The 24,665-nt window shown below is 47.3% G+C and overlaps 2 protein-coding genes across 4 annotated transcripts in view; one reads left to right on the top strand and one right to left on the bottom strand.

Moving 5' to 3' along the window:
* Positions 1-455: 455 nt before the first annotated feature.
* Positions 456-13,170, bottom strand: PXMP4 (peroxisomal membrane protein 4). Of its 2 annotated transcripts, XM_082358940.1 has the most exons (4): positions 12,910-13,140; positions 8,910-8,972; positions 4,875-5,073; positions 456-1,547 (listed from the first exon to the last, which is right to left on the bottom strand). In XM_082358940.1, the coding sequence occupies exons 1-4, from the start codon at positions 13,020-13,022 to the stop codon at positions 1,284-1,286; spliced, it is 639 nt and encodes a 212-aa protein (XP_082215066.1). In that variant the 5' UTR covers positions 13,023-13,140; the 3' UTR covers positions 456-1,283. The 2 variants fall into 2 exon arrangements, with proteins under 2 accessions (XP_082215066.1, XP_082215067.1); XM_082358941.1 differs by lacking the exon at positions 4,875-5,073 and having other exon boundaries at positions 1,384-1,547; positions 12,910-13,170.
* A 3,255-nt stretch (positions 13,171-16,425) lies between these two features.
* The window catches only part of ZNF341 (zinc finger protein 341), a 56,374-nt gene continuing 48,134 nt past the window's right edge, over positions 16,426-24,665 (top strand). Inside the window, exon 1 of one of the 2 annotated variants that reach the window (XM_082358807.1) lies at positions 16,426-22,118. In XM_082358807.1, coding sequence (XP_082214933.1) covers positions 21,920-22,118 — 199 coding nt within the window. In that variant the 5' untranslated portion in view covers positions 16,426-21,919. Of the gene's footprint in view, positions 22,119-22,739; positions 23,644-24,665 lie in introns of those variants that run through there. The other variant, XM_082358808.1, reaches the window with a different exon arrangement.

Here is a 24,665-nt window from a genome sequence, read left to right as displayed (position 1 = left end):
CATCTGTGAAATGGAGATCCAAATACATACCTGCAAGGTCTTTGAATGGATTAAAAATAATTAGTGCAAAGCACCCAAGAGGAAGTAGGAGCTCACTACATGGATGTAATTAGTAGAAGCAGCCGCTGTAGTTACACAAGTCCAATGTGGACACCAGGTATTACTATGATTATCCTCATTTTACTAGAAACTGAGCCTCTGAGAAGAACCTTCCCCAAGGTTACACAGTGGTGGAGTGGGGACTCAAACCCACGTCTTCTAGCTCTATATCTGCACTGTCCACTAGAATTTTCTGCGAGGGTATACTATATCTGTGCTATCCAAAACAGTAGCCAGTAGCCACATGTGGCTACTAATAAGCACTTGAAATGCGGCTGGTTGAAATTGAGAAATGCTGTAAGTGTAAAACACACACCTGATTTTGATGACTTACTACAAGAAAAAAGAATGTAAAATATCTCAGTAACTTTTATATTTATTACATGTTAAAATGATAATATTTTAGAAATACTGGGTTAAAAGATATGATTAAGGTTTATCTCACCTGCTTCTTTCCTCCCCACTTTTTTTTTTTTTTGGCCACACCCCACGACTTGTGGGATCTTAGTTCCCCAACCAGGGATTGAACCCGTGCCCTCGGCAGTGAAAGCTCGGAGTCCTAACCACTGGACCGCCAGGGAATTTCCTCCACTTTTTAAAAAATGTGGCTACTAAAAAAATTTCAATCACGTCTATGACTCACATCGTGTTTCTATTGGACAGTGGAAACGCTAGAGCTTCTCCAGTAGAACACCTAAGACGAGGAACTGAATATTTTCTAAAAACGCATTTGCAACCCACTGCCCACCAGCCAGGAGCCCTCTGTTCCAGAAGAACGGTCGGAAAACATACCCACCAGAAAGAGACTTCAGGGCCCTCCTCTGAGTGCGATGACCCCTGAGGCTCAGGGTGGGGTGTGACTTTCCCTGGTCTCACAGAGTCAGCGGCACAGCTGTCACCGCGCCCAAGGCTCCTCAGCCTGATCTGGCGGCTCATTCCACCATTCAAGAGTACCTAATGGGGTCTGAAAATCAGTGCTTTCACTTCGGCAAATGGAACCCCGGGCTAATAAAAGAGTCTGAGACCCCGGGTCTTGAAAAGGCCGGATCCCCTGGGATGATTCGCACCCCGGGTCTTGAAAAGGCCGGATCCCCTGGGATGATTCGCTGATGGAGCCAATCTCGAGCTGAGCCCACCGGAGGTGACTTGGGTGCGGGAGCCTCCATGAGCACCTTGGGGCCTAGTTACTCGGAGGGGCGCCTCTTGCTGTAGATGAGGAAGTCCGAGAGGTCATGCCACACGTTGCTGTCCTCGTACAGGTAGGTCATGGAGGACTGCAGAGAGGGCTGCAGCGTGGGCCGGTGGTACTCGAAGAGCCACAGGACCAGCCCCCACAGTAGCCCGGTGAACAACGGGAACGGGTCCCACCTGGGCTCAGGGATGTAGCCCTTCCCCACGCCCAGGCGGCACAGGGCAAACAGGAGGCGTGACATCAGGTACATATTGATCTGAGGGAGGGAATGACAGGGAGGTGGGGGTTACAGGTGGGCCCAGCCACCGGGAACCTTCTGCCACCCTGGGGTGCCACCTGCGCGCCGGGTGACTTGAAACAGTTACGTAGCAGGCATTTCAATGTGACTGTTGATGGCTTTAATTTATTATTCTTTTTCATTAAAAAATCTGAAAAATGAATATATTTCCATGGCTCGAAACTAAAAGGTAGCTCGACAACAAAAAACGCAATCCATAAAAGAAAAAAATTAATAAACTGGATTTCATCAAAACTCAGAATTTTTCCACTGTGAAAGCCCATGTGAAGAGGTAGAAAAGAAAAGCTTGACTGGGAGAAAATATTTACAAACACATATCTGACAAAAACTAGTATCTGGAATATATTTTTAGAAACTCTCAAAGCTCAACAGTGAAGAAACAATCCAGTTAGAAAATGGACAAAAGACACAAACAGTTATTTCACTGAAGAGGTTACACAGAAGGAAAATAGGCACATGTAAAAAGGTTCAACTTCACTAGGCATCAGGGACATGCAAATTAAAACCACAATGAGATAGCACTATACACCTATCAAAATGTCTAAAATTTGAAATGTAATAAACCACATGCCAGCTAGGATGTGAAGAAACTGGATCACGCATATATTCCTGATAGGAATGTAAAACAGTACAATCACTCTGGAAATGCTTCAGCAGTTTCTTATGAAACTAAGTATGTATGTACCATATGACCCAGCAATTGCACTCCTGGGTGTTTACCCCAGAAGTGAAAACTTATGCTCACCAAAAACACGTACAAGAATGTTCTGAGTAGCTGCATGCCTAATAGCCAAAGACTGGAAACAACCCAGATGTTCTTCAACAGGTATATCCATACCATGGAACACTACTCGGCAATGAAAAGGAATGAACAGCTAATACATACAATAACTTGGATGAATTGCCAGGAAATGATGCTGAGTGAAAAAAGCCAATCCTCAAAGGTTACATACTACAATGACTCCATTTATATAACATCTTTTTAAATTGAAGTATAGTTGATTTACAATGTTGTGTTTGTTTCAGGTGTACAGCAAAGTGATTCAGCTATACACACACACATATACATATATATGTATATATATTCTTTTTCAGATTCTTTTCCATTAAAGGTCATTACAAGATATTGAATAGAGTTCCCTGTGCTATACAGTAGGTCCTTGTTGTTTATCTACTTTATACACAGTAGTGTGTATCTGTTAATCCCAAACTCCTAATTTATGCCTCCCCCACCCCTTCCCCTTTGGCAACCATAAGTTTGTTTTCTATGTCTCTGAGTCTGTTTCTGTTTTGTAAATAAGTTCATTTGTATCATTTTTTTAGATTCCACATGTAAGCGACATCATATGGTATTTGCCTTTCTCTGTCTGACTTATTTCACTTAGTATGATAATCTCTAGGTCCATCCATTTTGCTGCAAATGGCATTATTTCGTTCTTTTTTATGGTTGAGTAATATTCCATTGTATATATATATACCACATCTTCTTTATCCATTCATCTGTCAACAGACATTTAGGTTGCTTCCATGTCTTACAAACAGTACTGCTATGAACACTGGGGTGAATGTATCTTTTCAAATTAGAGTTTTCGTCTTTTCCAGATATACACCCAGGAGTGGGATTGCTGGATCATATGGTAATTCTATTTTTAGTTTTTTAAGGAAACTCCATACTGTTCTCCATAGTGGCTGCACCAATTTACATTCCCACCAACAGTGTAGGAAGGTTCCCTTCTCTCCACACCCTCTCCAGCATTTGTTATTTGTAGACTTTTTGATGATGGCCATTCTGACTGGTGTGAAGTGATACCTCACTATAGTTTTGATTTGCATTTCTCTAATAATTAGCGATGTGGAGCATCTTTTCATGTGCCTGTTGGCCATCCGTATGTCTTCTCTGGAGAAATGTCTATCATATAACATTTTTGAAATGACAACATTTTTGAAATGGAGGTCAGAGCAGCTGTTGCCAGGGGTCAGGGAAAGGAGGGGAGAGGGAAGGAGATGGGTGTGTCCAGGATTCCTAGACTTTGGAAGTTCACAGACAAGTGAAATTTCTATCAAAAAAACAAAATTGGGGAAACTTTCCCCAAATACAAAATGCTCATATCCTTAGATTCCACAGTTCCATGTCTAGGAACTTACGGACAGACTAACATAAGTACAGGAAGATGTCTGAACAAAGATGTAGACTGCAGTGTGTGTGTGTGATGGCCAAAAGTTAAGAGCCCCTAAATGTCCATCCAGAGGAGACTGTGAAATCAAGGCTGGTCCATCCCATCAGCCGAGGGCTCTACTGATGTTATAAAGGATAAGGGACTGACAAGAGAGGCCTCCAAGATACACTGACTGTTACATGAAAAAAAACGTAGTATGATCTCAATTGGTGGAAAACTCCTACTATGTACACTGACACAAGCACAGACAAGTTCTGAAAGGCTACACAATACACAGTTAAAGTGATTGTCTATATGTGTATGCATAACTGATACACTTTGCTGTGCAGCAGAAACTAACACAACATTGTAAATCAACTATACTCCAATAAAAATTAATTTTAAAAAAGTGACTATCTCTGGACAGTGGCTGGACAGTTGGTGGGGGACAGGAACTTTCTTTCCAGTTTATTTTCTAATTTTATCATGATGTATCCTAAGCACCCAGAAATGTGCCAGGCACATAGGGGGTGCTTAGTTTGCATTATTTAAAATGTGAAAATAAAATATTATTTTTATAATTTAAGAAATTTGAGGGAGGCAAATTGGAAAGACTGCCAACTTTCGTATTGCCCAAGAAGGATGCTAAAACAGGAGCAGCAGCAACGATTAGCATTCAGTTTCATCACCTCATTAAAAAACAGAACTTTAACCCAGAAAAAAGGGCAAGTTACAGAACCAGAGACAATTCTTTGAATGTATTAAGTTTTGTTTTATGAAAATCTTACTCCAGGGTCATGTTTTTTTCTCACTTCACTGCAGAGTGGTGTTTTGTGTTTTTGTTTTCTTTTGTTTTGTTTTTTCAAATCTTTGCCCCAGAGAGCTGCACACACATTGATTTTGGAAATCATGGAATTCCAACAAGGCACCTGGTTAACAGAGCGGGAAACTGAGGGGGAAGTGACCTTCCCAAGGTCACACAGGGACTGGTGAACCACAGACCCTCGGACATGGAAGGGAACCAAGAGCTTGTCTTCTTTGACTCCCATCCCCAACTCTATACCTGAATCCTGTCCCATGCTCCACCTCCACCCCTCTCCCCAACCCACATCCAGCAGAGGGCCTTTACCTGGCTGTTGATGTTATTGTTGTTTCCAAACACCAGGACGCCCCCAAGGAAGGCAGCCACGAATGAGTGCACCTGGTAGGTCTCGCCCTGGAGGTGGGACTGCAGGGCGCAGAGACCCTTGTAAGTGAACACAAAGCTGGCCAGGTTCCGGGAGTGAGTGTACGTGGCCTGCAGGATAGCCCACAGCTTCTCCCGGAGGCTGCACAAACACAGGGAGCCGCCATGAGTGCAGGCCCAGCCGCCCCCAGGGCACTCACCCACCTGGCACACAAAACTGACCCAGGCAAGGAGCTCATGGGCTGATGCTCATTCAACCCCAGGCCTCTAGGCTCCATCTCCTTGGGGCTGCTCCCTCACTCGATTCCGGCCTTGACTCCAAGCCACTTCCTCCGAGAGGTCTTCCCTGACCACTCTACATAAAAGAACGCCCATCGTATTCTGTTCCCTTACCCAACTTTTCTTTTCTTTCATAGCTCTTATCACCACCTGACATTTATATACTTGCTTATTATCTCCCACCACTCCCACCCCATCCCAATGGAAGCTACCAGAGAGTGGTGTCTACATCTGGCTTGTTCATCCTCAGCCCCCAGTACAAGGCCTGGCACATAGTAGGTGCTCAATAAATATTTTTTTTGGAGTGAATATGTGAAGAAATGAATGAGCGAGTGAGTATGTACTATGTGCTGGATCTGGGGATACAAGTCTGAGAAAAAAGAGATCTGCTTGCTGCCTTCATGAGGTTTATGATCTAATGGGAGAGGGAATTATGAAATGAATAATCACAACACAAAGGTCAAACTTTGACCTTGACAAGACATGATCCTGGGGTGTGAAGAATGAGGAGTCAGTGAGGTCAGGAGGGGAGAGGAGTTGCATCCCAGGGGGTGGATCAGCACGTGCAAAGGTCCCGAGGAGGGACAGAGAATGGGGAGTAAAGGAACAGAGAGAAACCATTAAGGCCTGAGCAGAAAATATGCGGGGCAAAAGCTGTGGGGGAGGGGCGGGGCTATGCTAAGTTTTGTCTTTATCCTGAGAGAAGCGAACATTTAAGTAGGACAGATGATTTGATTTATCTTTAAAAAATCACTAGGGGGCAGTGAGGAGAACCAGGGAGAGGAGCAGACTGTATTCTGGGAGATCAGTTCAGGGCAGGCAAACGCAAGGGCCCTCAAGGCTGGAGAAGGACCTTGAAGTGTGTCTTCTGGGACGTGTGGAAGTCTGCCAGGTGAGTGGAGAGAGCCAGGAGTCAGCTGGCTCTCACCCCATAGGAACATGGGCCCAGCACTGACAGTTCTAAGGCAAGCTGGATTTCCCACTTGTCAAGTGTTGGCACTAATCCTCCCTTCAAAATGTTTCTAGAATCTGAACACCTCTCACCTCCACTGCCACCGTCAAGGTCTGGGCCACCACAGTTACTCAACTGGATTATTGCCACAGCCTCCTACTTTACACCTACTTCTGCCCTTGACCCCTAGCAGCAAACTCTTCACTCTCTCACTATTAAAAGATAAGTCAAATAGTGGCATGTCCCTATACAAATTCTTAAAACAATTTCCTGTTTCCCTTAAAGGAAAAGCCAAACTCCTCTCTATGACCTAAAGCTGGACAGGATGGGCCTAGGTTACCCCTGTGACCTTCCTCTCTTTGTTTTCTCCCCTGCAATCCCTCTGCTGCAGCCTCCTCAAACTCACCAGGCATGATCCCACCTCAGGACCCTTGCACTGGCTGTTCCCTTGGCCTGAAACACTCTTTCCCTTGATACCCACTTGGCCAACTCTTCCATCTCCTTCAAGTCTTTACTTGAATGTCACTTTCTCACTGAGGCCTTCCCTATTTAGTTCTGCAGCCTGCCCCTCCTCCAGCACTCTGGATCCCCTTTCCCTCTTTCCCTGCTCTAATATTTCTTTCCCACAGCCCATACAATTTTCTAACATACCATATACTTTCCTTATTATGTTTATTTTCTGCTACTCCTTGCTAGAATGCAAGCTTTACAAGGGAAGTGATCATTCTCTGTTTCTTTTCACTGCTGTATCTCCAGCACCTAAAAACAGTGTCTGGGGGCTTCCCTGGTGGCGCAGTGGTTGAGAATCTGCCTGCCAATGCAGGGAACACGGGTTCCAGCCCTGGTCCGGGAAGATCCCACATGCTGCGGAGCAACTAAGCCCGTGCGCCACAACTACCAAACCTGTGCTCTAGAGACCGCGAGCCACAACTACTGAGCCAGCACGCCAAAACTATTGAAGCCTGGGCGTCCTAGAGCCCGCGCTCCGCCACAAGAGAAGCCACCGCAATGAGAAGCCTGTGCACTGCAATGAAGAGTAGCCCCTGCTTGCCACAGCTAGAGAAAGCCCACGCGCAGCAACGAAGATCCAGTGCAGCCAAAAATAAATAAATAAAATAAATAAATTTATTAAAAAAAAATAATAATAATCTTTGAGTGTCTGGCACATGCTCAATAAATATTTACTGAATGAATGAATGAGTTCAATTTAAAAAAATGATTCGGAGGGCAAAAACTAAAACAAAAATAAATTTAAAAAAGGAAAAATACAGGGCTTCCCTGGTGACGCAGTGGTTAAGAATCCGCCTGCCAATGCAGGGGACACAGGTTCGAGCCCTGGTCCGGGAAGATCCCACATGCCGCGAAGCAACTAAGCCCGTGCGCCACAACTACTAAGCCTGTGCTCCAGAGTCCACGAGCCACAACTACTGAGCCCATGCGCTGCATCTACTGAAGCCCGCCCGCTCTAGAGCCCGTACCCTGCAACAAGAAAAGCCACTGTGATGAGAAGCCCGCGCGCTGCAACGAAGAGTAGCCCCCACTCGCCTCAACTAGAGAAAGCCCGTGCACAGCAACGAAGACCCAACACAGCCAAAAATAATAAATAAATAAAAATGAATAAATAAATAAAAAGGAAAAATACATAAAGAAAAGATCTTACAGGGACTTCCCCGGTGGTCCAGTGGTTAAGACTCCATGCTTCCACTGCAGGGGACGCAGGTTTGATCCCTGGTGGGGGAACTAAAATCCCGCATGCTGTGCAGCATGGCCCAAAAAAAAAAAAAAAAAAAAACAGAAAAAATCTCGCAAGCTGGATTTGAGTAATAGGGTGTCCACGTGTGATTCTTTTTTTTTTTTTTGGTTGTACCAGGTCTTAGCGGTGGCAGGCGGGCTCCTTAGTTGCAGCATGTGTGCTCCTCAGTTGCGGTTCATGGGCTCCTTAGTTGTGGCCCATGGGTTCCTTAGTTGCAGCTCACTGGCTCCATAGTTGTGGCACATGTGCTCCTTAGTTACAGCCTGCAGCCTCCTTAGTTGTGTCATGCAAACTCTTAGTTGCGGCATGCACGTGGGATCTAGTTCCCTGACCAGAGACTGAACCTGCGTCCCCTGCATTGGAAGGCAGATTCTTAACCACTGAGCCACCAGGGAAGTCCCCCATGTGTGAGTCTTATAAGCTCCAGATGAGGCTACATACATTAAAAACTAGACCACAAAGTGATTTCTGAGAAGTTTCTTGAGGGAAGTTATGGGAGATCAGAGGAAGGCCAAGAAGTCTGAACAAGGGCAGAAGGTAGGTCATGAACAGTTTTCCTGAAAAAGAGATCCTCAGAGAACTGGTATGGGTTGCTAGGAAGGAAATAAAGGTGGGGTGGAAGAGGAAAGGGCATTCCTGGTGAGGGGTACTGCATGAGAAATGTAAGGAGGTAGAACCACATGTGGCACATGAATGAATGGCAGTGAGTCTTGGTGCCAAGGGCACCCCAGGGTGGACGTGGGGGAGTAGGGGGGATGCCCCTGAGGTCAGGCTGCAGAGGGCCTTGAAGGCCACACCTGGAAGCTGGGCTTCTCTGGAGGACAGTGAGGAGCCAGGGGAACTTTCGAGATGGGATAATAGAATCAGACTTGTACTTTAGGAGGTGGTGGTGCAGACAGGTTAGACCCAGCTAGGAAGCTACTGCAACAGTCCTGGCACTGAGGGGTGACCACATTCTCTCCCAGTTTGAAGGGTGTGCAGAGGGGATGGGTACCTGCCACTCCGGAAGAGAAAGGTCATGACCAGTGCGTGAGGGGCCCGGATTTTGACTCCATAGCTGTAGAAACAAAAGAAAACAGTTACTACAGCACCACTGAATCAGTTTCTTTCTGACTCCCTGTGCCCCCTCCCCATCCCTAATCCTGACATCATTTTGGGAGGGAAAATAATGCTGGCTTTCAAGTTAGATCTGGGTTCAAAGTGGGTAGTACAGGGACTTCCCTGGCAGTCCAGTGGTTAAGACTCCTCACTTCCAATGCAGGCAGTGCGGGTTCGATCCCTGGTGTGGGAACTAAGACCCCGCATGCCACATGGTGTGGCCAAAATAAAAAAAACCAAACCAAAGTGGGTAGTACAAAGGAAATAATATTTGGTGCCAAAGCCCTGCCCTGTTTTGCTGTATACACTTGGATAAATCATTTAACATCTCTGAGCCTCCCTTCTCCCATCAGTTAAAAGTATTCTCCATTTCAGAGTTGCTTCTGGCAGTTAAGGACATAGCGCATGTAAAAGTTCCTAATTCAACCAATATTAGTGTCTCTGCCTTTCTTTTTCTTCTTTATTGGACTTCCCCTCGCCCCACCAAGTTCTCCTGCTGTCTGGCCCCAATCTTACCAGGCTACAAGGTCTAAAAATCTTTGGCAGCCTCCTTGAGACAACTGTCATGAGCCCCATATTGTTGTCATATGAGTATCTGTGAGGCTTGCTTGAAACAGCAGAAGACTGAGAGCAAACATGTGTCCATCCACAGAGGGTTACTGGGTAAACAAATAATGGACCCAGCAGTCAGTGGAATGAATACCACACAGCTGTACAAGAACGAGGTGGCTCTATATGTGCTCTATGCTTGGTTAGAGCAAGGTGTGTAAACTTCTCAAAAGTTCTAACTTTTTATGCCTTTTGTGAATATGCTACATAATTTTCAAAAAATAAGTCAAATAAAAAATATGATCAAGTGACAGCAGTGTTACTGTAGTGGTGGCCACACTGAATGGCTTATTTTCTCACTGCCTAGCTGTGGGCAGGGCCCTCATCCTGGCCCCAGCAAGCTCTCTGCCCCACCTCCTCAAAGTCATGTATCTTTCCCCTGAATAAAGAGACCCTCGGCTTCCTCCAGCTGGCCAGGGCTAAAAGGCTCCTTCCTTATACCACAGACACAAGCAGAACAATGCCCCCAACTCCCTACATCTGCTTGGCCCCCTACCCAAACTCCTCAAACTCAGGTGAGTTTACTACCTCTCACAGGATCACTCTGCATCTTGAAAAATGGGATGCTCTGGATTAAAAAGGATTTAAACGATATGCAGGTACAGTGTGATATCCTGGAAGATCCTGGTCTAGACAAACTTGCTATAGAGGACATTTGGGGGACAACTGGAACAATTTGTCTATCAACTGGACAGCAGTCAACATTATAGGATTATGATTAATTTCTTAAATGTAATTACGATAATCTAGCCATATAGGAAAATGCTCTTATTTTCAGAGATGCACATTGATATATTTAGGAGTAGAGCATCAAAATGAGTTACATTTTACACAGTTCATACGTCTCAGTTCTCAGTCATCCAAGTCAGCCTCCCTGAATGGATGGCCTCTCTTGACAAACAGCACATTCTTTTCCACCTCCAGGCCTTTGTTCAAACCATTCCCTCTGCCTGAGATGCCCTTATCACCCACAGCAAATTCCAACTCAACCTTCAAAATGGCACCATCACCTCCTCTGTAAAGCATTCCTGATCATCTGGTATTGTCATGGTAATTTAATCATCAGTCTCCCCACTTTGACTCCAGGTCCTTACAGATGGGCTTGGGCCCACTGATGTTATCTCAGGACCCACCCCACCCTGATCACACCAAAGCAAGACTGATATGATCTGGCCAGACCCAGGGGGAACCACCTTCTCCCTGACTCTGGGTGCCCATGGAAGCCAAGAGCCTGGCATTGAGATCAGGTATCCTTGGGTTTGAATCCTGGCTCTGACCCTGACTAAGTGACTTGACCATGAGCAATGAATCTTCCTCTCTGAGCCACAGTCTTCTCATCCAGAAAATGGGGACAATGGCAATTCCTACCTTGCACATTCATTCATTCAGTAAATATTTGAGAGCCTGCTGGGTACCAGGTACTAGGAATATAGCAAGGAACAAAATAGATTAAACTTTCTGTCCCCATTGTTGCAACAAAAATAGAAATGAGACTTTTCTGATAGACAAGGAAAATAAAGTAACAATGAACAGCCTGGGGAAACAGCATAAACAGGCCTGAAAGAGTTAATCAATCCTAGTTTTATTTTAACTGTTACTAATCTGTAGTGTCTGTAACTAGATTTGTCCTTCACAAAGCTAACCTCTAACATTCTCTGACACTATGTGAATTACATCCTGTACCTATCAGTCCCTAACTCTGTGTTAATTACACACTGCCCCTAACACTCTCTGATTCCCACATGTGAATTACATCCTGCACCTGGTATTTACACTCCCTGCACTCCCTTGTAGCAAATCAACCCTTGTAACCTCTGCATTTCAGAAAGAAGGTCGCAGGCCTACAACCCAGAGGCCAACAGACCCAATTACCAAACAGACTCAATTACCAGGCTGCCTGAGGCCAGCTGTGACTGTTTGGAAATAACGCAAGAAGAAGATAAATGCAAGACCTTAATTACTTTGAGCCTTATCACCTACCAGACCATGAGGCCCGGCTATATAACCTTGCCCTTATCCCCCAGAGAAGGGGGGCACAGTTCTTGAGGTGCTAGCTGGCTGTGTTTCCCCTTTGCCTGGCAAAGAATAAAGCTTCTTCTTTTCCTCCAAATCTCTGTCTGTTTCTGTTTGGTATTGGTGCACTGAGAGCCAAGACTTTTGGCATCACCATGAAGCTCACTTTCCAGTGAGAAAGACAATAGAAAAACAGGATACATAAGTGAACTACTTAGTGTCAGATGGTGGTAAATATTATGGAGAAAAATTCAGTAGGGAAGGAGGTGGGAAGTTCAGGGATGGCTTCATTGAGGAGGTGACAATCAGAGGCCTGAACAAGGTGAAGGAGTGAGCCAGTCAGACATCCATGTGAATAGAACAATAATTACAGCAGCCAACAGTTATATACATACCAGGCACTGTGCTAAGCATTTCACACATACTGACTCAAGCCTCTGACAGTATATAAGTACTATTATCAGCCCCATTTTATAGAAATTGAGGCTTAGAGAGGCTAAAAGACTTGCTCAAGATCACGCAGGTAAGGGGCACCAGGATTCAAACCAAGGTGGTCACATCCACACAATCATGCCATGCTGCCACTAAAATGCCAACTTCAAGAGCATGCAGATCTTCCGTTTGTTCTCTGATGCGTCCCCAGTTCTGGCACAGTAGGCTCTCAATAAATGATAGCTGTTATGCATGAAGTTTAAAGGAAGCTGAGCTCCCGTCCTGGCACCAGCCAGGGGAAATGACCCCAAGACCTCTTCTGCAGGTCTTCAATTTGCTCAGCAAATATTTGCAGCTTCATTTACATCACGACTGAGGCTTATCAGGAGTCCCCTGTGCCAGAAGGGACTTACAAAAGAGAATTGAGAAGCGGCATGAAAGCCCACGCGCAGCTTAATGGAGGGAGCACAGAGAGGCAGGGCCGCCGGCTGGCTAGAGGCCAGAGTCCAGCTTCCCATTAGACCCAAGGGCACACAGCGGCGAAAGAGGGGAAACTGGGCCCAAATGAAGGGAGACGGGCTGCATGGGAGGCAGTCAAGGCAAGAGGTCCAGGTTGCAAAGCACGGAAGACCCAGAAACAGCGTAGTGGGAGCCCCGGCTCAGAAGGCGCTCGGAACCCAAAATCCAGCGCCCACTGCGCCGATATTGGACACCGAGAGACCTAGGGACACACTAGGGCTGCTCAGGGGCGCACAGCGCGGCGGCGCCGGCCCCAGAACCCGCTTCTCCGACCCCATCAGATCTGTCCTTCAGCCCCTGCCCCGCCCCACCGCCCGACTCACACAGCCCCGTTCCGGAAGCCCTTAAGCATGGACAACGCTGCGTGGTAGCGGCGCTTGCGCAACAGTGCGTTGATCGCAAGGAGCAGAGTCCGCAGCTGCGGCGGGGCGGCCATAGTGCGGGCGGCGCGCGGGGTGGCGGGCACCGAGCAGGACGGCCGCCCTGACTGCTCCGGGCTCCTCCTGCTCAACCCTCAGCGCCGGACAGTGCCGGGCAGCGCAGCCGCGTCTTTGCGCCCATAAGATGCGTCTGCTGTCACTCATACAAGGAGAGCCAATCATAGGACTCACTCATCTCACCAGGGGAATGGGACGCAAGCACACTCCCGAATAGCGGTCTGATTGGAAGAGAGGGAGAGCTTGTAATCAGTCACAGTGGGCTCCGCCCGATTCGACTTAAAGAAGGTTAGAAACATGCTCCTGGATTTGTCCAATCAGAAAGCACGTTTCTCTCGGGCTTGGAGAGAGGTGTGTCACCTGGGAGCTTGGAAGGAAGTTTCCTGAAAGAGGAGCTGCCCTCCCTAGAGTTGAGATGGTGGCACTGCGGGGAGCCAGGCCTTATCTTTACACATGACAGTTCTGATTGGTTAACATTGATCATAGCGATCTTCTCAGACCATAAATGCCTTGGCACCCTTTGGGTTTCCATTTATTCTTAAAAACCAAACTCCTTCCCACGGCCAGCCAAGAGAAGGCTCTGTATGATCTGGCCCCTGCTTCCCTCTCTAACCTCATTCCCACACTCTCCCCTCCTCCCGTCACTTGCCTCCTAGGTCACTCCTCTCCAGCAAAACTAGCCTCCTTGCTGTTCCTCGAGCGTGACGCTCCTGCCTCAGCGCCTTTGCACTTCGATTTCCCTGCCTCGTATGCGTCACCGCAAGTTCTTCCCGTAGCTGGCTCCTTCTCAACCTTCAGGTTTCAGCTGAAATGCCACCTCCTCAGAGAGGTCTTCCCAGATATCCCATCTAAAGTAGCACTGCCCACTCTCTGACTCATTACCCTCTTTTATTTCCTTCATAGAACTTTACACTCTTTGAAATTATTTATTTGCTACATGTTCATTGTCCACTGCCCCTACCAGACGGTAAATTCCATGAGGGCAGAAACCTTGTCTGTCTTGTTTTCTGCTGTAACTCCAGTACTTAGCACACGGCTGGTGCCCAACATAGGCTTGCTGAGCAATACAGTTCTGGGTTATCTCCCAGAACATTGAGGGGTGACATTTATGTATGATGTCACTGTGTGGAGTTGTTCCTGGATAACAGTTACACACTGAGTGGTGGCTGTGATTTGTGAGGGTGTCCCCTGGTACATGGGCCATCTGGTATTTATCTGTGACATTATTGCCTGGGTCAGTGTCAGAGGATGTGGTCAGAGGTCAGTGAGGAGGAATTATGCTGGGCCTATTTTATCATTACAACTGGATTTTCTTTTTGCAGGGGGTAATTGTGGACTAATTTATTCAGTTAATCTTCCCCCTGAAAATAGCAACATTAGATAAAATATAAGAATATCCTCTGAAAAACACTGAAATGCTTAAAAGCCTGGGGAATGCTCAGGCCAATTATTAGGTGAAAGCTGGTAACCAGACATTTAACAAGAAGATTGGAATATTGGAGCACCAAAGCTACTTATGACATGAGGGCTTTTGCTAATATTGAACCTGTGGGTTTCAGTTCATCAACCACAGAGGGCAAGAGGGACAGAAGTGAAAGTCTAGGGCCTGTCCAAGGTGGGGAGTCTAATAGAAGAATCTCCTCACATTAGGCTGAGACCCCAAGGGTCTCACCCTCGAGTTTAATGTGATATGAAGCTGCACACTCCACACCACGAGCCCCAAGGGAGTTCAGAAAAGGTTGCCTTGATACTGAGCAGAACAGTTGGAGGAAAAGGAAAGGGGAATATTTTAAAGCTCTTTCTTAGGGAGTTGTGACCATTGATGAGTCCTTTTGTGCCCCAGGGAGTAGAGCCCAGTAGCCCAAGAATTCTCAAGCCATAAACTGGGAACCTAGTTTGAAGTAACAACTGGATTGCCCCTAGTTATCATTGGAAGTGAGTGGAAGTGCCCCCAAAACTTTGACAAAAGCAAATGCAAAGTCTCTCTGAAGAGGGCACATTTATCAATATCTTTGCCTTCAGGGAACCACCACAAATAATTTTTCAAGGTGAGACCAGCACACAGTCAGAGATAACTAGGAACCCAAGACTTCATGAAGAAAAAATAGATACAACAGATGGGAGGAACAGATAAACACAGACTTCAGGTACTGTAATTCACAGCCACAGGTTTTAAAAAATTGTGCCTACAAGATTTAAAGTTAGAAACTAGCTACAGAAAACAGAAAATTATTTTTTTTTAAACATGGAAAATTTGAAAAGGAACCAAACAGAACTTCTAGAAACATCACCTGATACTCCCATGAAGAATCAGTCACCAATCCCTGACACATGGCCGAGCATTAGGAAAGGATATTTCGAAACTATTTGGTTCGGCAAGTACTTCCTGGGTGCACTCTTTTGCTAAGCCCTTTCTCACAGATATTAAGAAATTTCTGCCCTCAGGGAGCCCAGGGTAAAGAGTCACCATATGGGAACACTTACCATTGCCTGGTGCCCCCCCCACCTTTTAAAATACTTTTTCGGCTGCACCTCACAGCATGTGGGATCTTAGTTCCCTGACCAGGGATTGAACCCGCACCCCTGGCATTGGAAGCGCAGAGTCTTAACCACTGGACCGCCAGGGAAGTCCCCTGGTGACCCTTTTTAATTAATTTATTTTCGGCTGTGTTGGGTCTTCGTTTCTGTGCGAGGGCTTTCTCTAGTTGTGGCAAGCGGGGGCCACTCTTCATCGCAGTGCGCGGGCCTCTCACTATCGCGGCCTCTCTTGTTGGGAGCACAGGCTCTAGACGCGCAGGCTCAGTAGTTGTGGCACACGGGCTTAGTTGTTCCGCGGCATGTGGGATCTTCCCAGACCAGGGCTCGAACCCGTGTGCCCTGCATTAGCAGGCAGATTCTCAACCACTGCGCCACCAGGGAAGCCCCCTGGTGATCCTTTTTAATGGTATATAACTCTGAGTTCCTCAGGGTTTGGCCTATTTCTTCACTTTGCCCAGTGAAATTGAATTTATTTATTTAATGAGCACCTACAGATTATTAAGTGTATGTCAGGAGTTGTTTCCTAAGTGCTTTATTAACCATTTCATTCTCATAGCAACCGTATGAGGTAGGTACTATAATTATGCCCACTTAACTGATGGGAACTAAGGCAGAGAAACAAAATAACTTGCTTAAGATGATTTTGCTAATAAGTGATGGATCCCGGATTGGAATTCAGCCCCTTGCTCCAGAATCTTTGATCTTAGCCACTGTATTCATTTGCTAGGGCCTCCATAACAAAATACCATGAACTGGGTGGCTTAAACAACAGACGTTTATTTTCTCACAACTCTGGAGGCTAGAAGTCCAAGATCAAGGTGTCTGTAGGTTTGCTTTCTTTCTTTTTTTTTTTTTTTTGGTTTGCTTTCTTTTGAGGCATCTCTCCTTGGCTTGCAGATGGCTGCCTTCTCACTGTGTCCTCTCATGGTCACCCCTCCGTCTATGTGTACATCCAAATCCCCTCTTCTTTTAAGAACACCCGTCATATTGGATTAAGGCCCACCTATGTGCCCTCACTTAACCTTAATTACCTCTTTAAAGGCCCTCTCTCCAAACACTGTCTGAGTAGTAGGGATTAAGATATCAACATATGAATGGTGGGGGGCACAATTCACCCCATAACAACCACCACACTTTGCTGCCTCCTACCTATACCAATGAACCTAACAAGATGTCAGGGTCCAGCGTTGCTTTGTGTGTCCTTAGTTTCTTCCACTTAAGGCTGGGAGTCTGGTTGAAGCTGCTCATGATTTCTCCCCTCACCATGGAGATGTTAACTTTTCTAGGGTGGCTGGTGCACTCACTGTGAATGGGAACACTGGGCATTTCCCAGACTTTCCTTCTTCCCTGCTTGGCTCCACCCCTGGAATTGCCACATTATTTACCACAGGAGTCTCTGAACTGTGACTGGATTCGGTTCAGTGCCAACGTGCTGGCCCTAAGGGAATGTGACATAGGACTGATAGATTTTGGTGGAGGAAGAGATGGAGGTGAGTGGAAAGTTTGGAGCAGGGGGTAGCCTGTCTGGAGAGCCTGCTGGAGGTAGGGTCTATATCCCTGAAAGCTCATTCAGTTGTTCCATCCGTCAAGTAGTCAGTCAACAAGCATTTCCCATGTTGCCTCTGTGCCAAGCTCTGATGGTTGCCTCCATCCAACCAGAATGGATGAAGCACTTCCGCTTAGAGGGCTCCCTATTGAGGAGGTAGAGAAAAGGGGAACTTCCAATGGCTGAAGAGTATCACATGATAGGGGTAGGGGTGGGAGAACAGCATTTTAGTAAGAGAGAACAGCATGTGCAAAGGCCTGAAGAGCAGATAAAAATCAACATGTGTATATGCAACTGCATGTATCAAAATACAGCCCTGCCCTTCCTTGGACTTACGATGGGGTTACACCTGGATAAACCCATCGATGGTGGAAAATATCATTAAGTCGAAACACCTAACCTAATGAATATCATGGCTAAGCGTAGCCTACCTTAAACGTGCTCAGAACACTTACATTAGTTTACAGTTGGACAAAATCATCTAACACCAAGCCTATTTTATAATAATGTGTTGGATGTCTCATGTAATCTATTGCATACTGCACTAAAGTGAAAAGCAGAATGGTTGTCTGGGAGCAGAACGGTTGTAAGTGTATTGGTTGTTCAGCCTTGTGACTGCACGGTTGACCGGGAGCTGTGGCTCGCTGCCGCTGCCCAGCATCATTACAGATCGCTAGCCTGGGAAAAGATCACAATTCAAAGTTTTTCTACTGAATGCTTATCACTGTCAAACCACTGTAAAGTTAAAAAATCATAAGTTGAGCCATTGCAGGTCAAGAACTGTCTGTACATGGAAAGCTTCCAAGGTCTGGATTAGTGGAATCTTTTAATCCATCACCCTCAGAATAAAACCCACACCCTCTGATACAGTGTCTGGTCCAGAGTAAGGGATGAATAAATACATAATAATAGACATCAGATTGAAAGGGAGGGGAATAATGATTAGAGAATTTCTTGGAGGAATTTGATGCAGAACAGCTCGGGTATCCTATGTGAAGACCAGGCCTCTTCACGGTTATATTTCTGCAAGACCAGTCATGTACAATGTAAAGTAAAAGCAGTAACCAATGTCAAAAAAAGGATCATAAATTATTTTCTCTTTCTACTCAAGAGACTTTAATCAAAGCCCACATCTCTATACTTAATATGAATATATCTGGATGTCAGCCCTTTAGTGGTTACAAAGTTTTTACAAGTAACCTAATGTAATTCTAAATGACACATCATTTTGACTCATACTTAAATTTGTGAGAGTATTACAGCCAGAGAAATAATTGATACTTTAGCCCTTAAAAAAAAAAACAACCCACACCCTCAGAGCGGCCCTGTCTATCTCTCCAACCTCATCCTCCTGTTCCCATACATTGCTTATTATCCTCAGTTGCCCCTTTACAGTCCTCGGCTTCCTTTCATTTTGGCCTCAGAGCCTTTGCACTTGCCCGAGATGATAAAGCTAATAAGCTCTGCCTTTTTGTTCCCTTTTGTCCATCTGATCCCATCTCATTTTTCAGGTCAGCCTCCTCAGAGAGGCCTTCCCTGACCTGTCTAAAGTAGCTTCCCCTCCTCCCAGAAAAAAATACTTAAAGTCATAGAACATGTCTCCTTTTTTTTCTTGCTTATAGCCCATCTCACTTGCATCTCACTATGACTCCATGAAGGCAAGGATTTTTGTCTTTTCATTCATGGCTGCATCCCTAGCATCTAGAACAGTGTCTAGCCTACAATAGGTGCTCAATACCTATTTTTAAGTTAATTAAATGAATGTGAATGTATTAATATATTACTTGAATAATTTAAAAAACATAAGAAAGTTATATTGAGAAACTCTTGCCGAGAAGACATGATGAGAATCTGTGGCCACTGGATCAATGGGGACGTTAAAAGAAGACAGGGAGGAGGGAACTCTGACCTTACTCTTGCCAGACAGGCAATGGGAAGGGGGGCTCGAAGTGGGCCCTGGGTCTCAAAGGTTCCCAGGAAAAGAGGTGGGGCATGGAGTCTGGGAGAGGGGGTGGGTTCTCTGTGGGGGACATTTGCTCAGAGCTAGCTGTGCAAGGGGGGGAATAGGAAGGGGAAGGGTGCTGGTGGTGGGGGGGAGTGGTGTTCAGAACAGGATAGGGGGTTCGTGGTAGAAATGCACCTTTAGGCAGAGGGTCTTTGAGGCAATTTATCAGGAACAGCGGCTAGCAGTGTCCTACAATGACAGTGGAGCTTATTGGAACAGATATATATTTTTTAATTTTAGGAGTTATATATGTAGTGAATATAAGAAAATGAAAACTGTGATTTTTGTGATGGTTGCTTTGGATGAGGCTAAAATAATTATTAAAAAAAAAAAACCAATGAGAATGTTTAGAGTCAACGTGGTAGTCCAGTTGAGGAGGATATGGCTGTGCTCGTGGGAGAGATCATGATTGTTGGCACCTCCATGGTTCCCCTCTCCTTCCCATGCACACCCCAACTCTTCCTTGTGGCCCAAATGTACTTCTTTGAAACTACATCACACCTTAAAATTACACAATTTTTAAGATTTAATGTCTGTTTGCTCCCCCTCACCCCTAACTCCATGAGAAAGGACCACTGTATTCCTGGAGCTATTATAGGACTTGGTACATAGTAAGTCCTCAATGAGGGGCTGATGGAGCATAAAGGAAGATGACAAAGGGGTCTGTGTGTGATGGGGGATCCAAATGAGGGGCAGGAGGATCCCTGAGAGACCTGAAAGGGCTTTCAGTGAGGCTGGGCTGGGGGTTGCTGAGGTGGATATTGGGGGTTTATGTAACAGAAATGGGGTCCCCGAGAGGCAGGGATGAAGGTCTGTGGGAAGAGGAAATGGAGGTTCCTAGAGGGTGGAAATGGGGGGGTTACGTAACAGCCAAGAGGAATCTCTGAGATGATGGGGGATTAAGACCAGGCAGAGATGGGAGTCATGTGAGGAGAGGCTGGTGGCTCCCAATAGGTCGAGATGGTGGTCACTGTGGGAGGGGGAATGAGAAGTTTATGACAAGGGATGGGAATCCATGCTGCACAGCTGGGGCAGGAGTCCTGTATTTGGTGGAGATGGGGGTCCTTGCGACCGAGTTGAGTGGTCCAGGTGAGATGGGAGTGGGGGTTGGTGTTGCAAAGGCGGGGGTACTGTTGTTACCGAATCCAAGCTCGGTCTGCTCGCCGCACGACAGGCCAATGATCGGGAGACGAGGTGCTGAGGCAAGGAATAGCGACTTTATTCAGAAAGCTGGGCACCCGAGAAGATGGCGGACTAACTGTGGTGTGCTCCAAGGACAAAGAACAAGATAAATTCAAAGGGCCAATATTGCCAGAACAAAGAGTTACAGGACTCCTATCACTCTGTCACAGTGCGACCATTGCAATGTCCCAGAGCCCTCCCAAGCTGCATGCCCTGTCCCTTTCCCATCCCATATAAGGAAAGACATTTGCCCCATTTTTCTCCCGCTCAGCACACTGAAAGTATACATACTCTGTCCAGTCAGCAGATGACTTGCAGGTTCCCTGGCTATAAAAACAGACAGGCAACCCATGCTTATTGTCGACTTTCCCTGGCTACCAGGAAGTCAGCCCGCTGTTCTTGCAGCGACCCTTCTCTTTAAGAAACTCTACCTTCCTCACATTCTGCCTTGTGTCTGGAAATTCTTTTCCAACCAGCGCTCGGACCACCACACTAACGTCCCAGAATAGCATCTTATCGGGGTCTGTATGCCAGTTTCTTTTATAGAACAGAGAGGGGGAGGAGGTGAGGAAGTAAAGTAAAAAGGCCATAAGTCTTGCAAACTATCTCATGGCTTGGCCAGAATTGGAGAGGGGATGTGTTAATTTCTTCTTTTCTGTGGCCATTCACAGGTGGGTAGGGTCTGAATGTCTTCCTGTGAGCTGAACAAAGGCACTTTAACATTCAGGCAGAGGGGCAGGGTTCCCCGAGGTAAGCCATTATGTATGCTTACAGCTATAGACAGCATCCTCTTAGTGATGACAGTAACAAAAGCATCCAAAAGCAAAGGTTAAAGTAAAAGATACAGATCCAACATGGAGTCAGATTTTGCTCTTCCCTGTTACACTGTGTACAGTGGGAATATTCAGTCCCTTTTGCAGAGTTGGGGGTCTCAGGCAGTTGGACAGGTCTGTATCACAGAGTTGGAGTCAGGTCCAGAAAACAGGGTTGGGAGGTGCCTGTGTGCAATAGGGATGGGGGTCAGTGCGCAGAGTTAGGGGTTCAAATTGAGACAGGCTGGGACCTGGGACCCTTTGCTGCAATGCTGCAATGCTTGCACCTGGACACACGTCTCCCCGAGCAACAAAATACAAAGAAACTATATGGGACTAAAAATAACTGTGTGCATGCATGCACGGCTGGGGTAAATTCTGGACCCAAAAGATACAAAAAGACAACAAAACCCAACTGCCATTTGTGAAGAACCAGGAACAAAAACTGGGTGTTGGGAGCAAAAGCAGGGTACTGCACATGTCCCCCTGCACACAATACAACCTAAGGGGTGGACGAAACCCCTAAGCCACCCCTCCACCTGACCCCTGGACACACCCCTACCTTCACGCCATATAAGGAACAAGCTTGCCCCCCCTCAGCAAGCAAGCAAGGGAACCTGTCGTTTGCTCTCCCTCCCCCCTGCTGCAGCAAGGGCCCCAATAAAGCCTTGCCTGAATTTCTTATCTGGCCTCTAGTCAACTTCTATTCATTGGGGAAAGCCAAGAACCCTGGTTGGTATCAAAATACTGCAGGGATAGGGGTCCACGTGTCCAATAACTGGGTTATCCAGGTGGGGCTGGGGGAACCCCGGGATGCTGGGGGTCCCACGAGCCATTCCTGGTTTTCTGGGATGGTGGAGGGGCTCCGAGGAGGAAGGAGGGCGCCCCCTAGCGGCTCCGCCGCCGCCGCCGCCGCCGCCACCACGGCTCCCACAATGCTCGCGCAGCCCGGCTTCGGGCTCCAGCAGCGGCGGCTCCAAAATGGCGCAGACGATCTTCGAGGCCCTGGAGGGTGAGCGGCGGCGGGGACTGGGGAGGCGGCTGTTCCGCCTTGCGCCCCCTCCCGCCGTGAACTCGCAGCGCGGGGCCCAGGGCGCGTGGCGCCTGCGGGGCGGAGGGCGCCGGGCCGGAACAGCCAGTGGGGCGGGAGGGCCACGGATGGGAACAGCCGCGGGAGCGGAGGTCGGCAGGGGTGGGGGAGCAGTGAGGCCTGAACAGAAGCGGAGTTGAGGCTCAGTGGTGGTGGGGGGTGCATCTTGGGACCGGAACAGCCGCGGGCGCCTAGGCCCGGCGGCAGCTGCGGCGGCGGGTGGTGGGGGTGGGGTGGTGCGTGCAACCGGACAGGCACAGCGAGAGAGAGAAGGCCCTGGGGGAGAGCACCGAGAGCGGAACAGCCGTGGACGGCTGGCGCAGCGGGAGGGGAGCCTCGGACCGGAACAGCTGCCGCCGCCAGGGCCCGGGCGGCGCGCGGTTGGGCCTGGGGGGCAGTTTTCTGGAGGGAACAGCCGGGGGATGGTGATGCAGGCCAGGCCGGGAACCGCGAGGCGAGCGTGGCTGCACCGCGGACGCGAGGGCTGGGGAGGGCTGCATCCAGGGGGACCGTGGTGCAGCAGCGGCTGCGGGGGCGAGGGGCTGAGCCAGGGGTCCTGACCATTAAGAACTTGTATTGAGCGCCAACTGTGTGCCTCGCGCTCTGACATAGTGTCTTCAGTTCAGACCAGGAAAGGATCGGCGCCACCTGTGTGCAAGGCCAGGCCTTGGACCGAAACCAGCAAACACGGGGTGCCTACTTTGTGCACCATTACGGGGTGCAGAGTATTATAAACCCAGACCAAGAAAGGATGGGTGCCAACGGTGTGGTTGGCCGGGACGCCGAGTTACCAGACCCAAACCAGCAAACAGCGCACCGAGTGGTTGTCCCATGCTCTGCGAGATCCTAGGATGTGAATGGTCCTCAGGATCTGGGAATTGTGAGCTTTGGAGGCAGGTAAATACTGAGAGCCTCCATGTGCACTTGCTAGGAGTTGGAAAGGAAGCCTCAGAGAATTCAGGGCCATGGCACAGAGTTGATGCTGGGGGGATACAGACCCAAGAATGCTCTTGGAAGGATGAGATGAGTATACACATAATTAGAGTGCAAGCTGAAAGTAGGCTGGACCAGTGGTATGTGGCTGAGGCTTTGAGTCCTGCAACTCCCCAGGAGGTCTCAGCTGTGTCTCTTAACATCTTGGAGGATCAGCTCTCTCACCACGAAATGTGTAATCCTCCCCACATCTGGGAAGGTTAAGTTTCAGGAATACTCGTTGGTAAGGGATGTAGAAATTATAGAATTATAGAAAAGGGAAACAGTAAAGATGACCTCAGCTGGTGTTCAGTGCTGTGACGGGTGATGGATGTGGAAGGCCAGGGTCATTGGTGGCTCCCTCTGGGAGGCTAACAGGATGGTGTGAGGCCTGCTTTCTCTCTAGGTTCATGGACTTCCTCAGTGTTTGAATTTTCACTACAAGAATGTGTTCCTGTATTGAGTGATGAAGAAGGTAAAGGAAAAATCAGTTCCTGGGACTGTGTGATGTGCGCTGGGCTAGGAGAAGGGCAGCAGAACTGTGGGGATCCAGAGATGACCCAGGCAGTGGGGACTGCATTTGCAAAGCCCTGTTGGGGAGAGAGGTCTAGGATTCACAGAAGTTCATGTGAGCAGCTAGAGATGAGGCTTCTGAACTTTATCTTGGCATCAGTGTGGAACTAAGAAACGGTTTTCAGCAGGGGAGCTGCACAAGCTAACGTATGTTTTATAAAGTTCACCCTGGCTGCTCTGAGAACAGACAGGAGGGGTCAGAGTGGCCGTGGGGAGGTGAGACCACTGCGGCTGTCCTGCTGGGAACTGATGGTGGCCTGGGCTCTGGGGACAGCTATGGGGATGGAGGAAAAGTGGATCTGAGAAATATTTGGGAGACAGAATAGGCTAGACTTGCTGAAGGACCGGAAATCAGGGTGTGAAGGGAGATAGGTTAAGGGAAGAATCAGGGGGTGCCCCAGGGGCTTTAGCTGGGTGGACAGTGGTGCCCTGTTCTTATTGATGAGGATTACTAGGAGAGGAACAAACTTAGGGATGGGGAATGACACATTTGGTTTGAGTTTTACATAGACAGCATTTTTTTCAAAGACTTAATTTTTTTAGAGCAGTTTTAGGTTTGCACAGTTGAGAGGAGGGTACAGAGACTTTCTGTATACCTTTGATCCTACACATTCATAACCTCCCCTTTAATCAACGTAACTCATCAGAGTGGTACATTTGTTACCAAGGATGAACCTGCATTGACACATCATAACCACCCGAAGTCCATAATTTATCTTAAGTTTCACTCTTGGTGGTGTACATTCTATTGGACAATTGTATAATGACATATATCCATCATTGTAATATTATCATATAGAGTATTTTCACTGACCTAAAAATCCTCTGTGCTCTGCCTATTCATCCCTCCCCCCACCCCCGGCAACCACTAATCTTTTTATTGTCTCCATAGTTTTGACAGGCAGTATTTTTTATTTTATTTAA

The sequence above is a fragment of the Balaenoptera borealis genome (assembly GCF_965194805.1).
Source record: "Balaenoptera borealis genome assembly, chromosome: 16".
NCBI lineage: Eukaryota > Metazoa > Chordata > Mammalia > Artiodactyla > Balaenopteridae > Balaenoptera > Balaenoptera borealis.
Note: the sequence above shows the minus strand (reverse complement) of the source record. Positions and strands in the feature narration are given on the sequence as shown.

Excerpts from the sequence above, each read along its gene's own strand:
- PXMP4 (XM_082358940.1), bottom strand. The coding sequence starts at position 13,022 with ATGGCCGCCCCGCCGCAGCTGCGGACTCTGCTCCTTGCGATCAACGCA. Across the intron at positions 5,074-8,909 it reads TTTCTCTTCCGGAGTGGCAG|CCTCCGGGAGAAGCTGTGGG; the intron begins GTACCCATCCCC and ends GTGTTTGTGCAG. Across the intron at positions 1,548-4,874 it reads ACAATAACATCAACAGCCAG|ATCAATATGTACCTGATGTC; the intron begins GTAAAGGCCCTC and ends TCCCTCCCTCAG.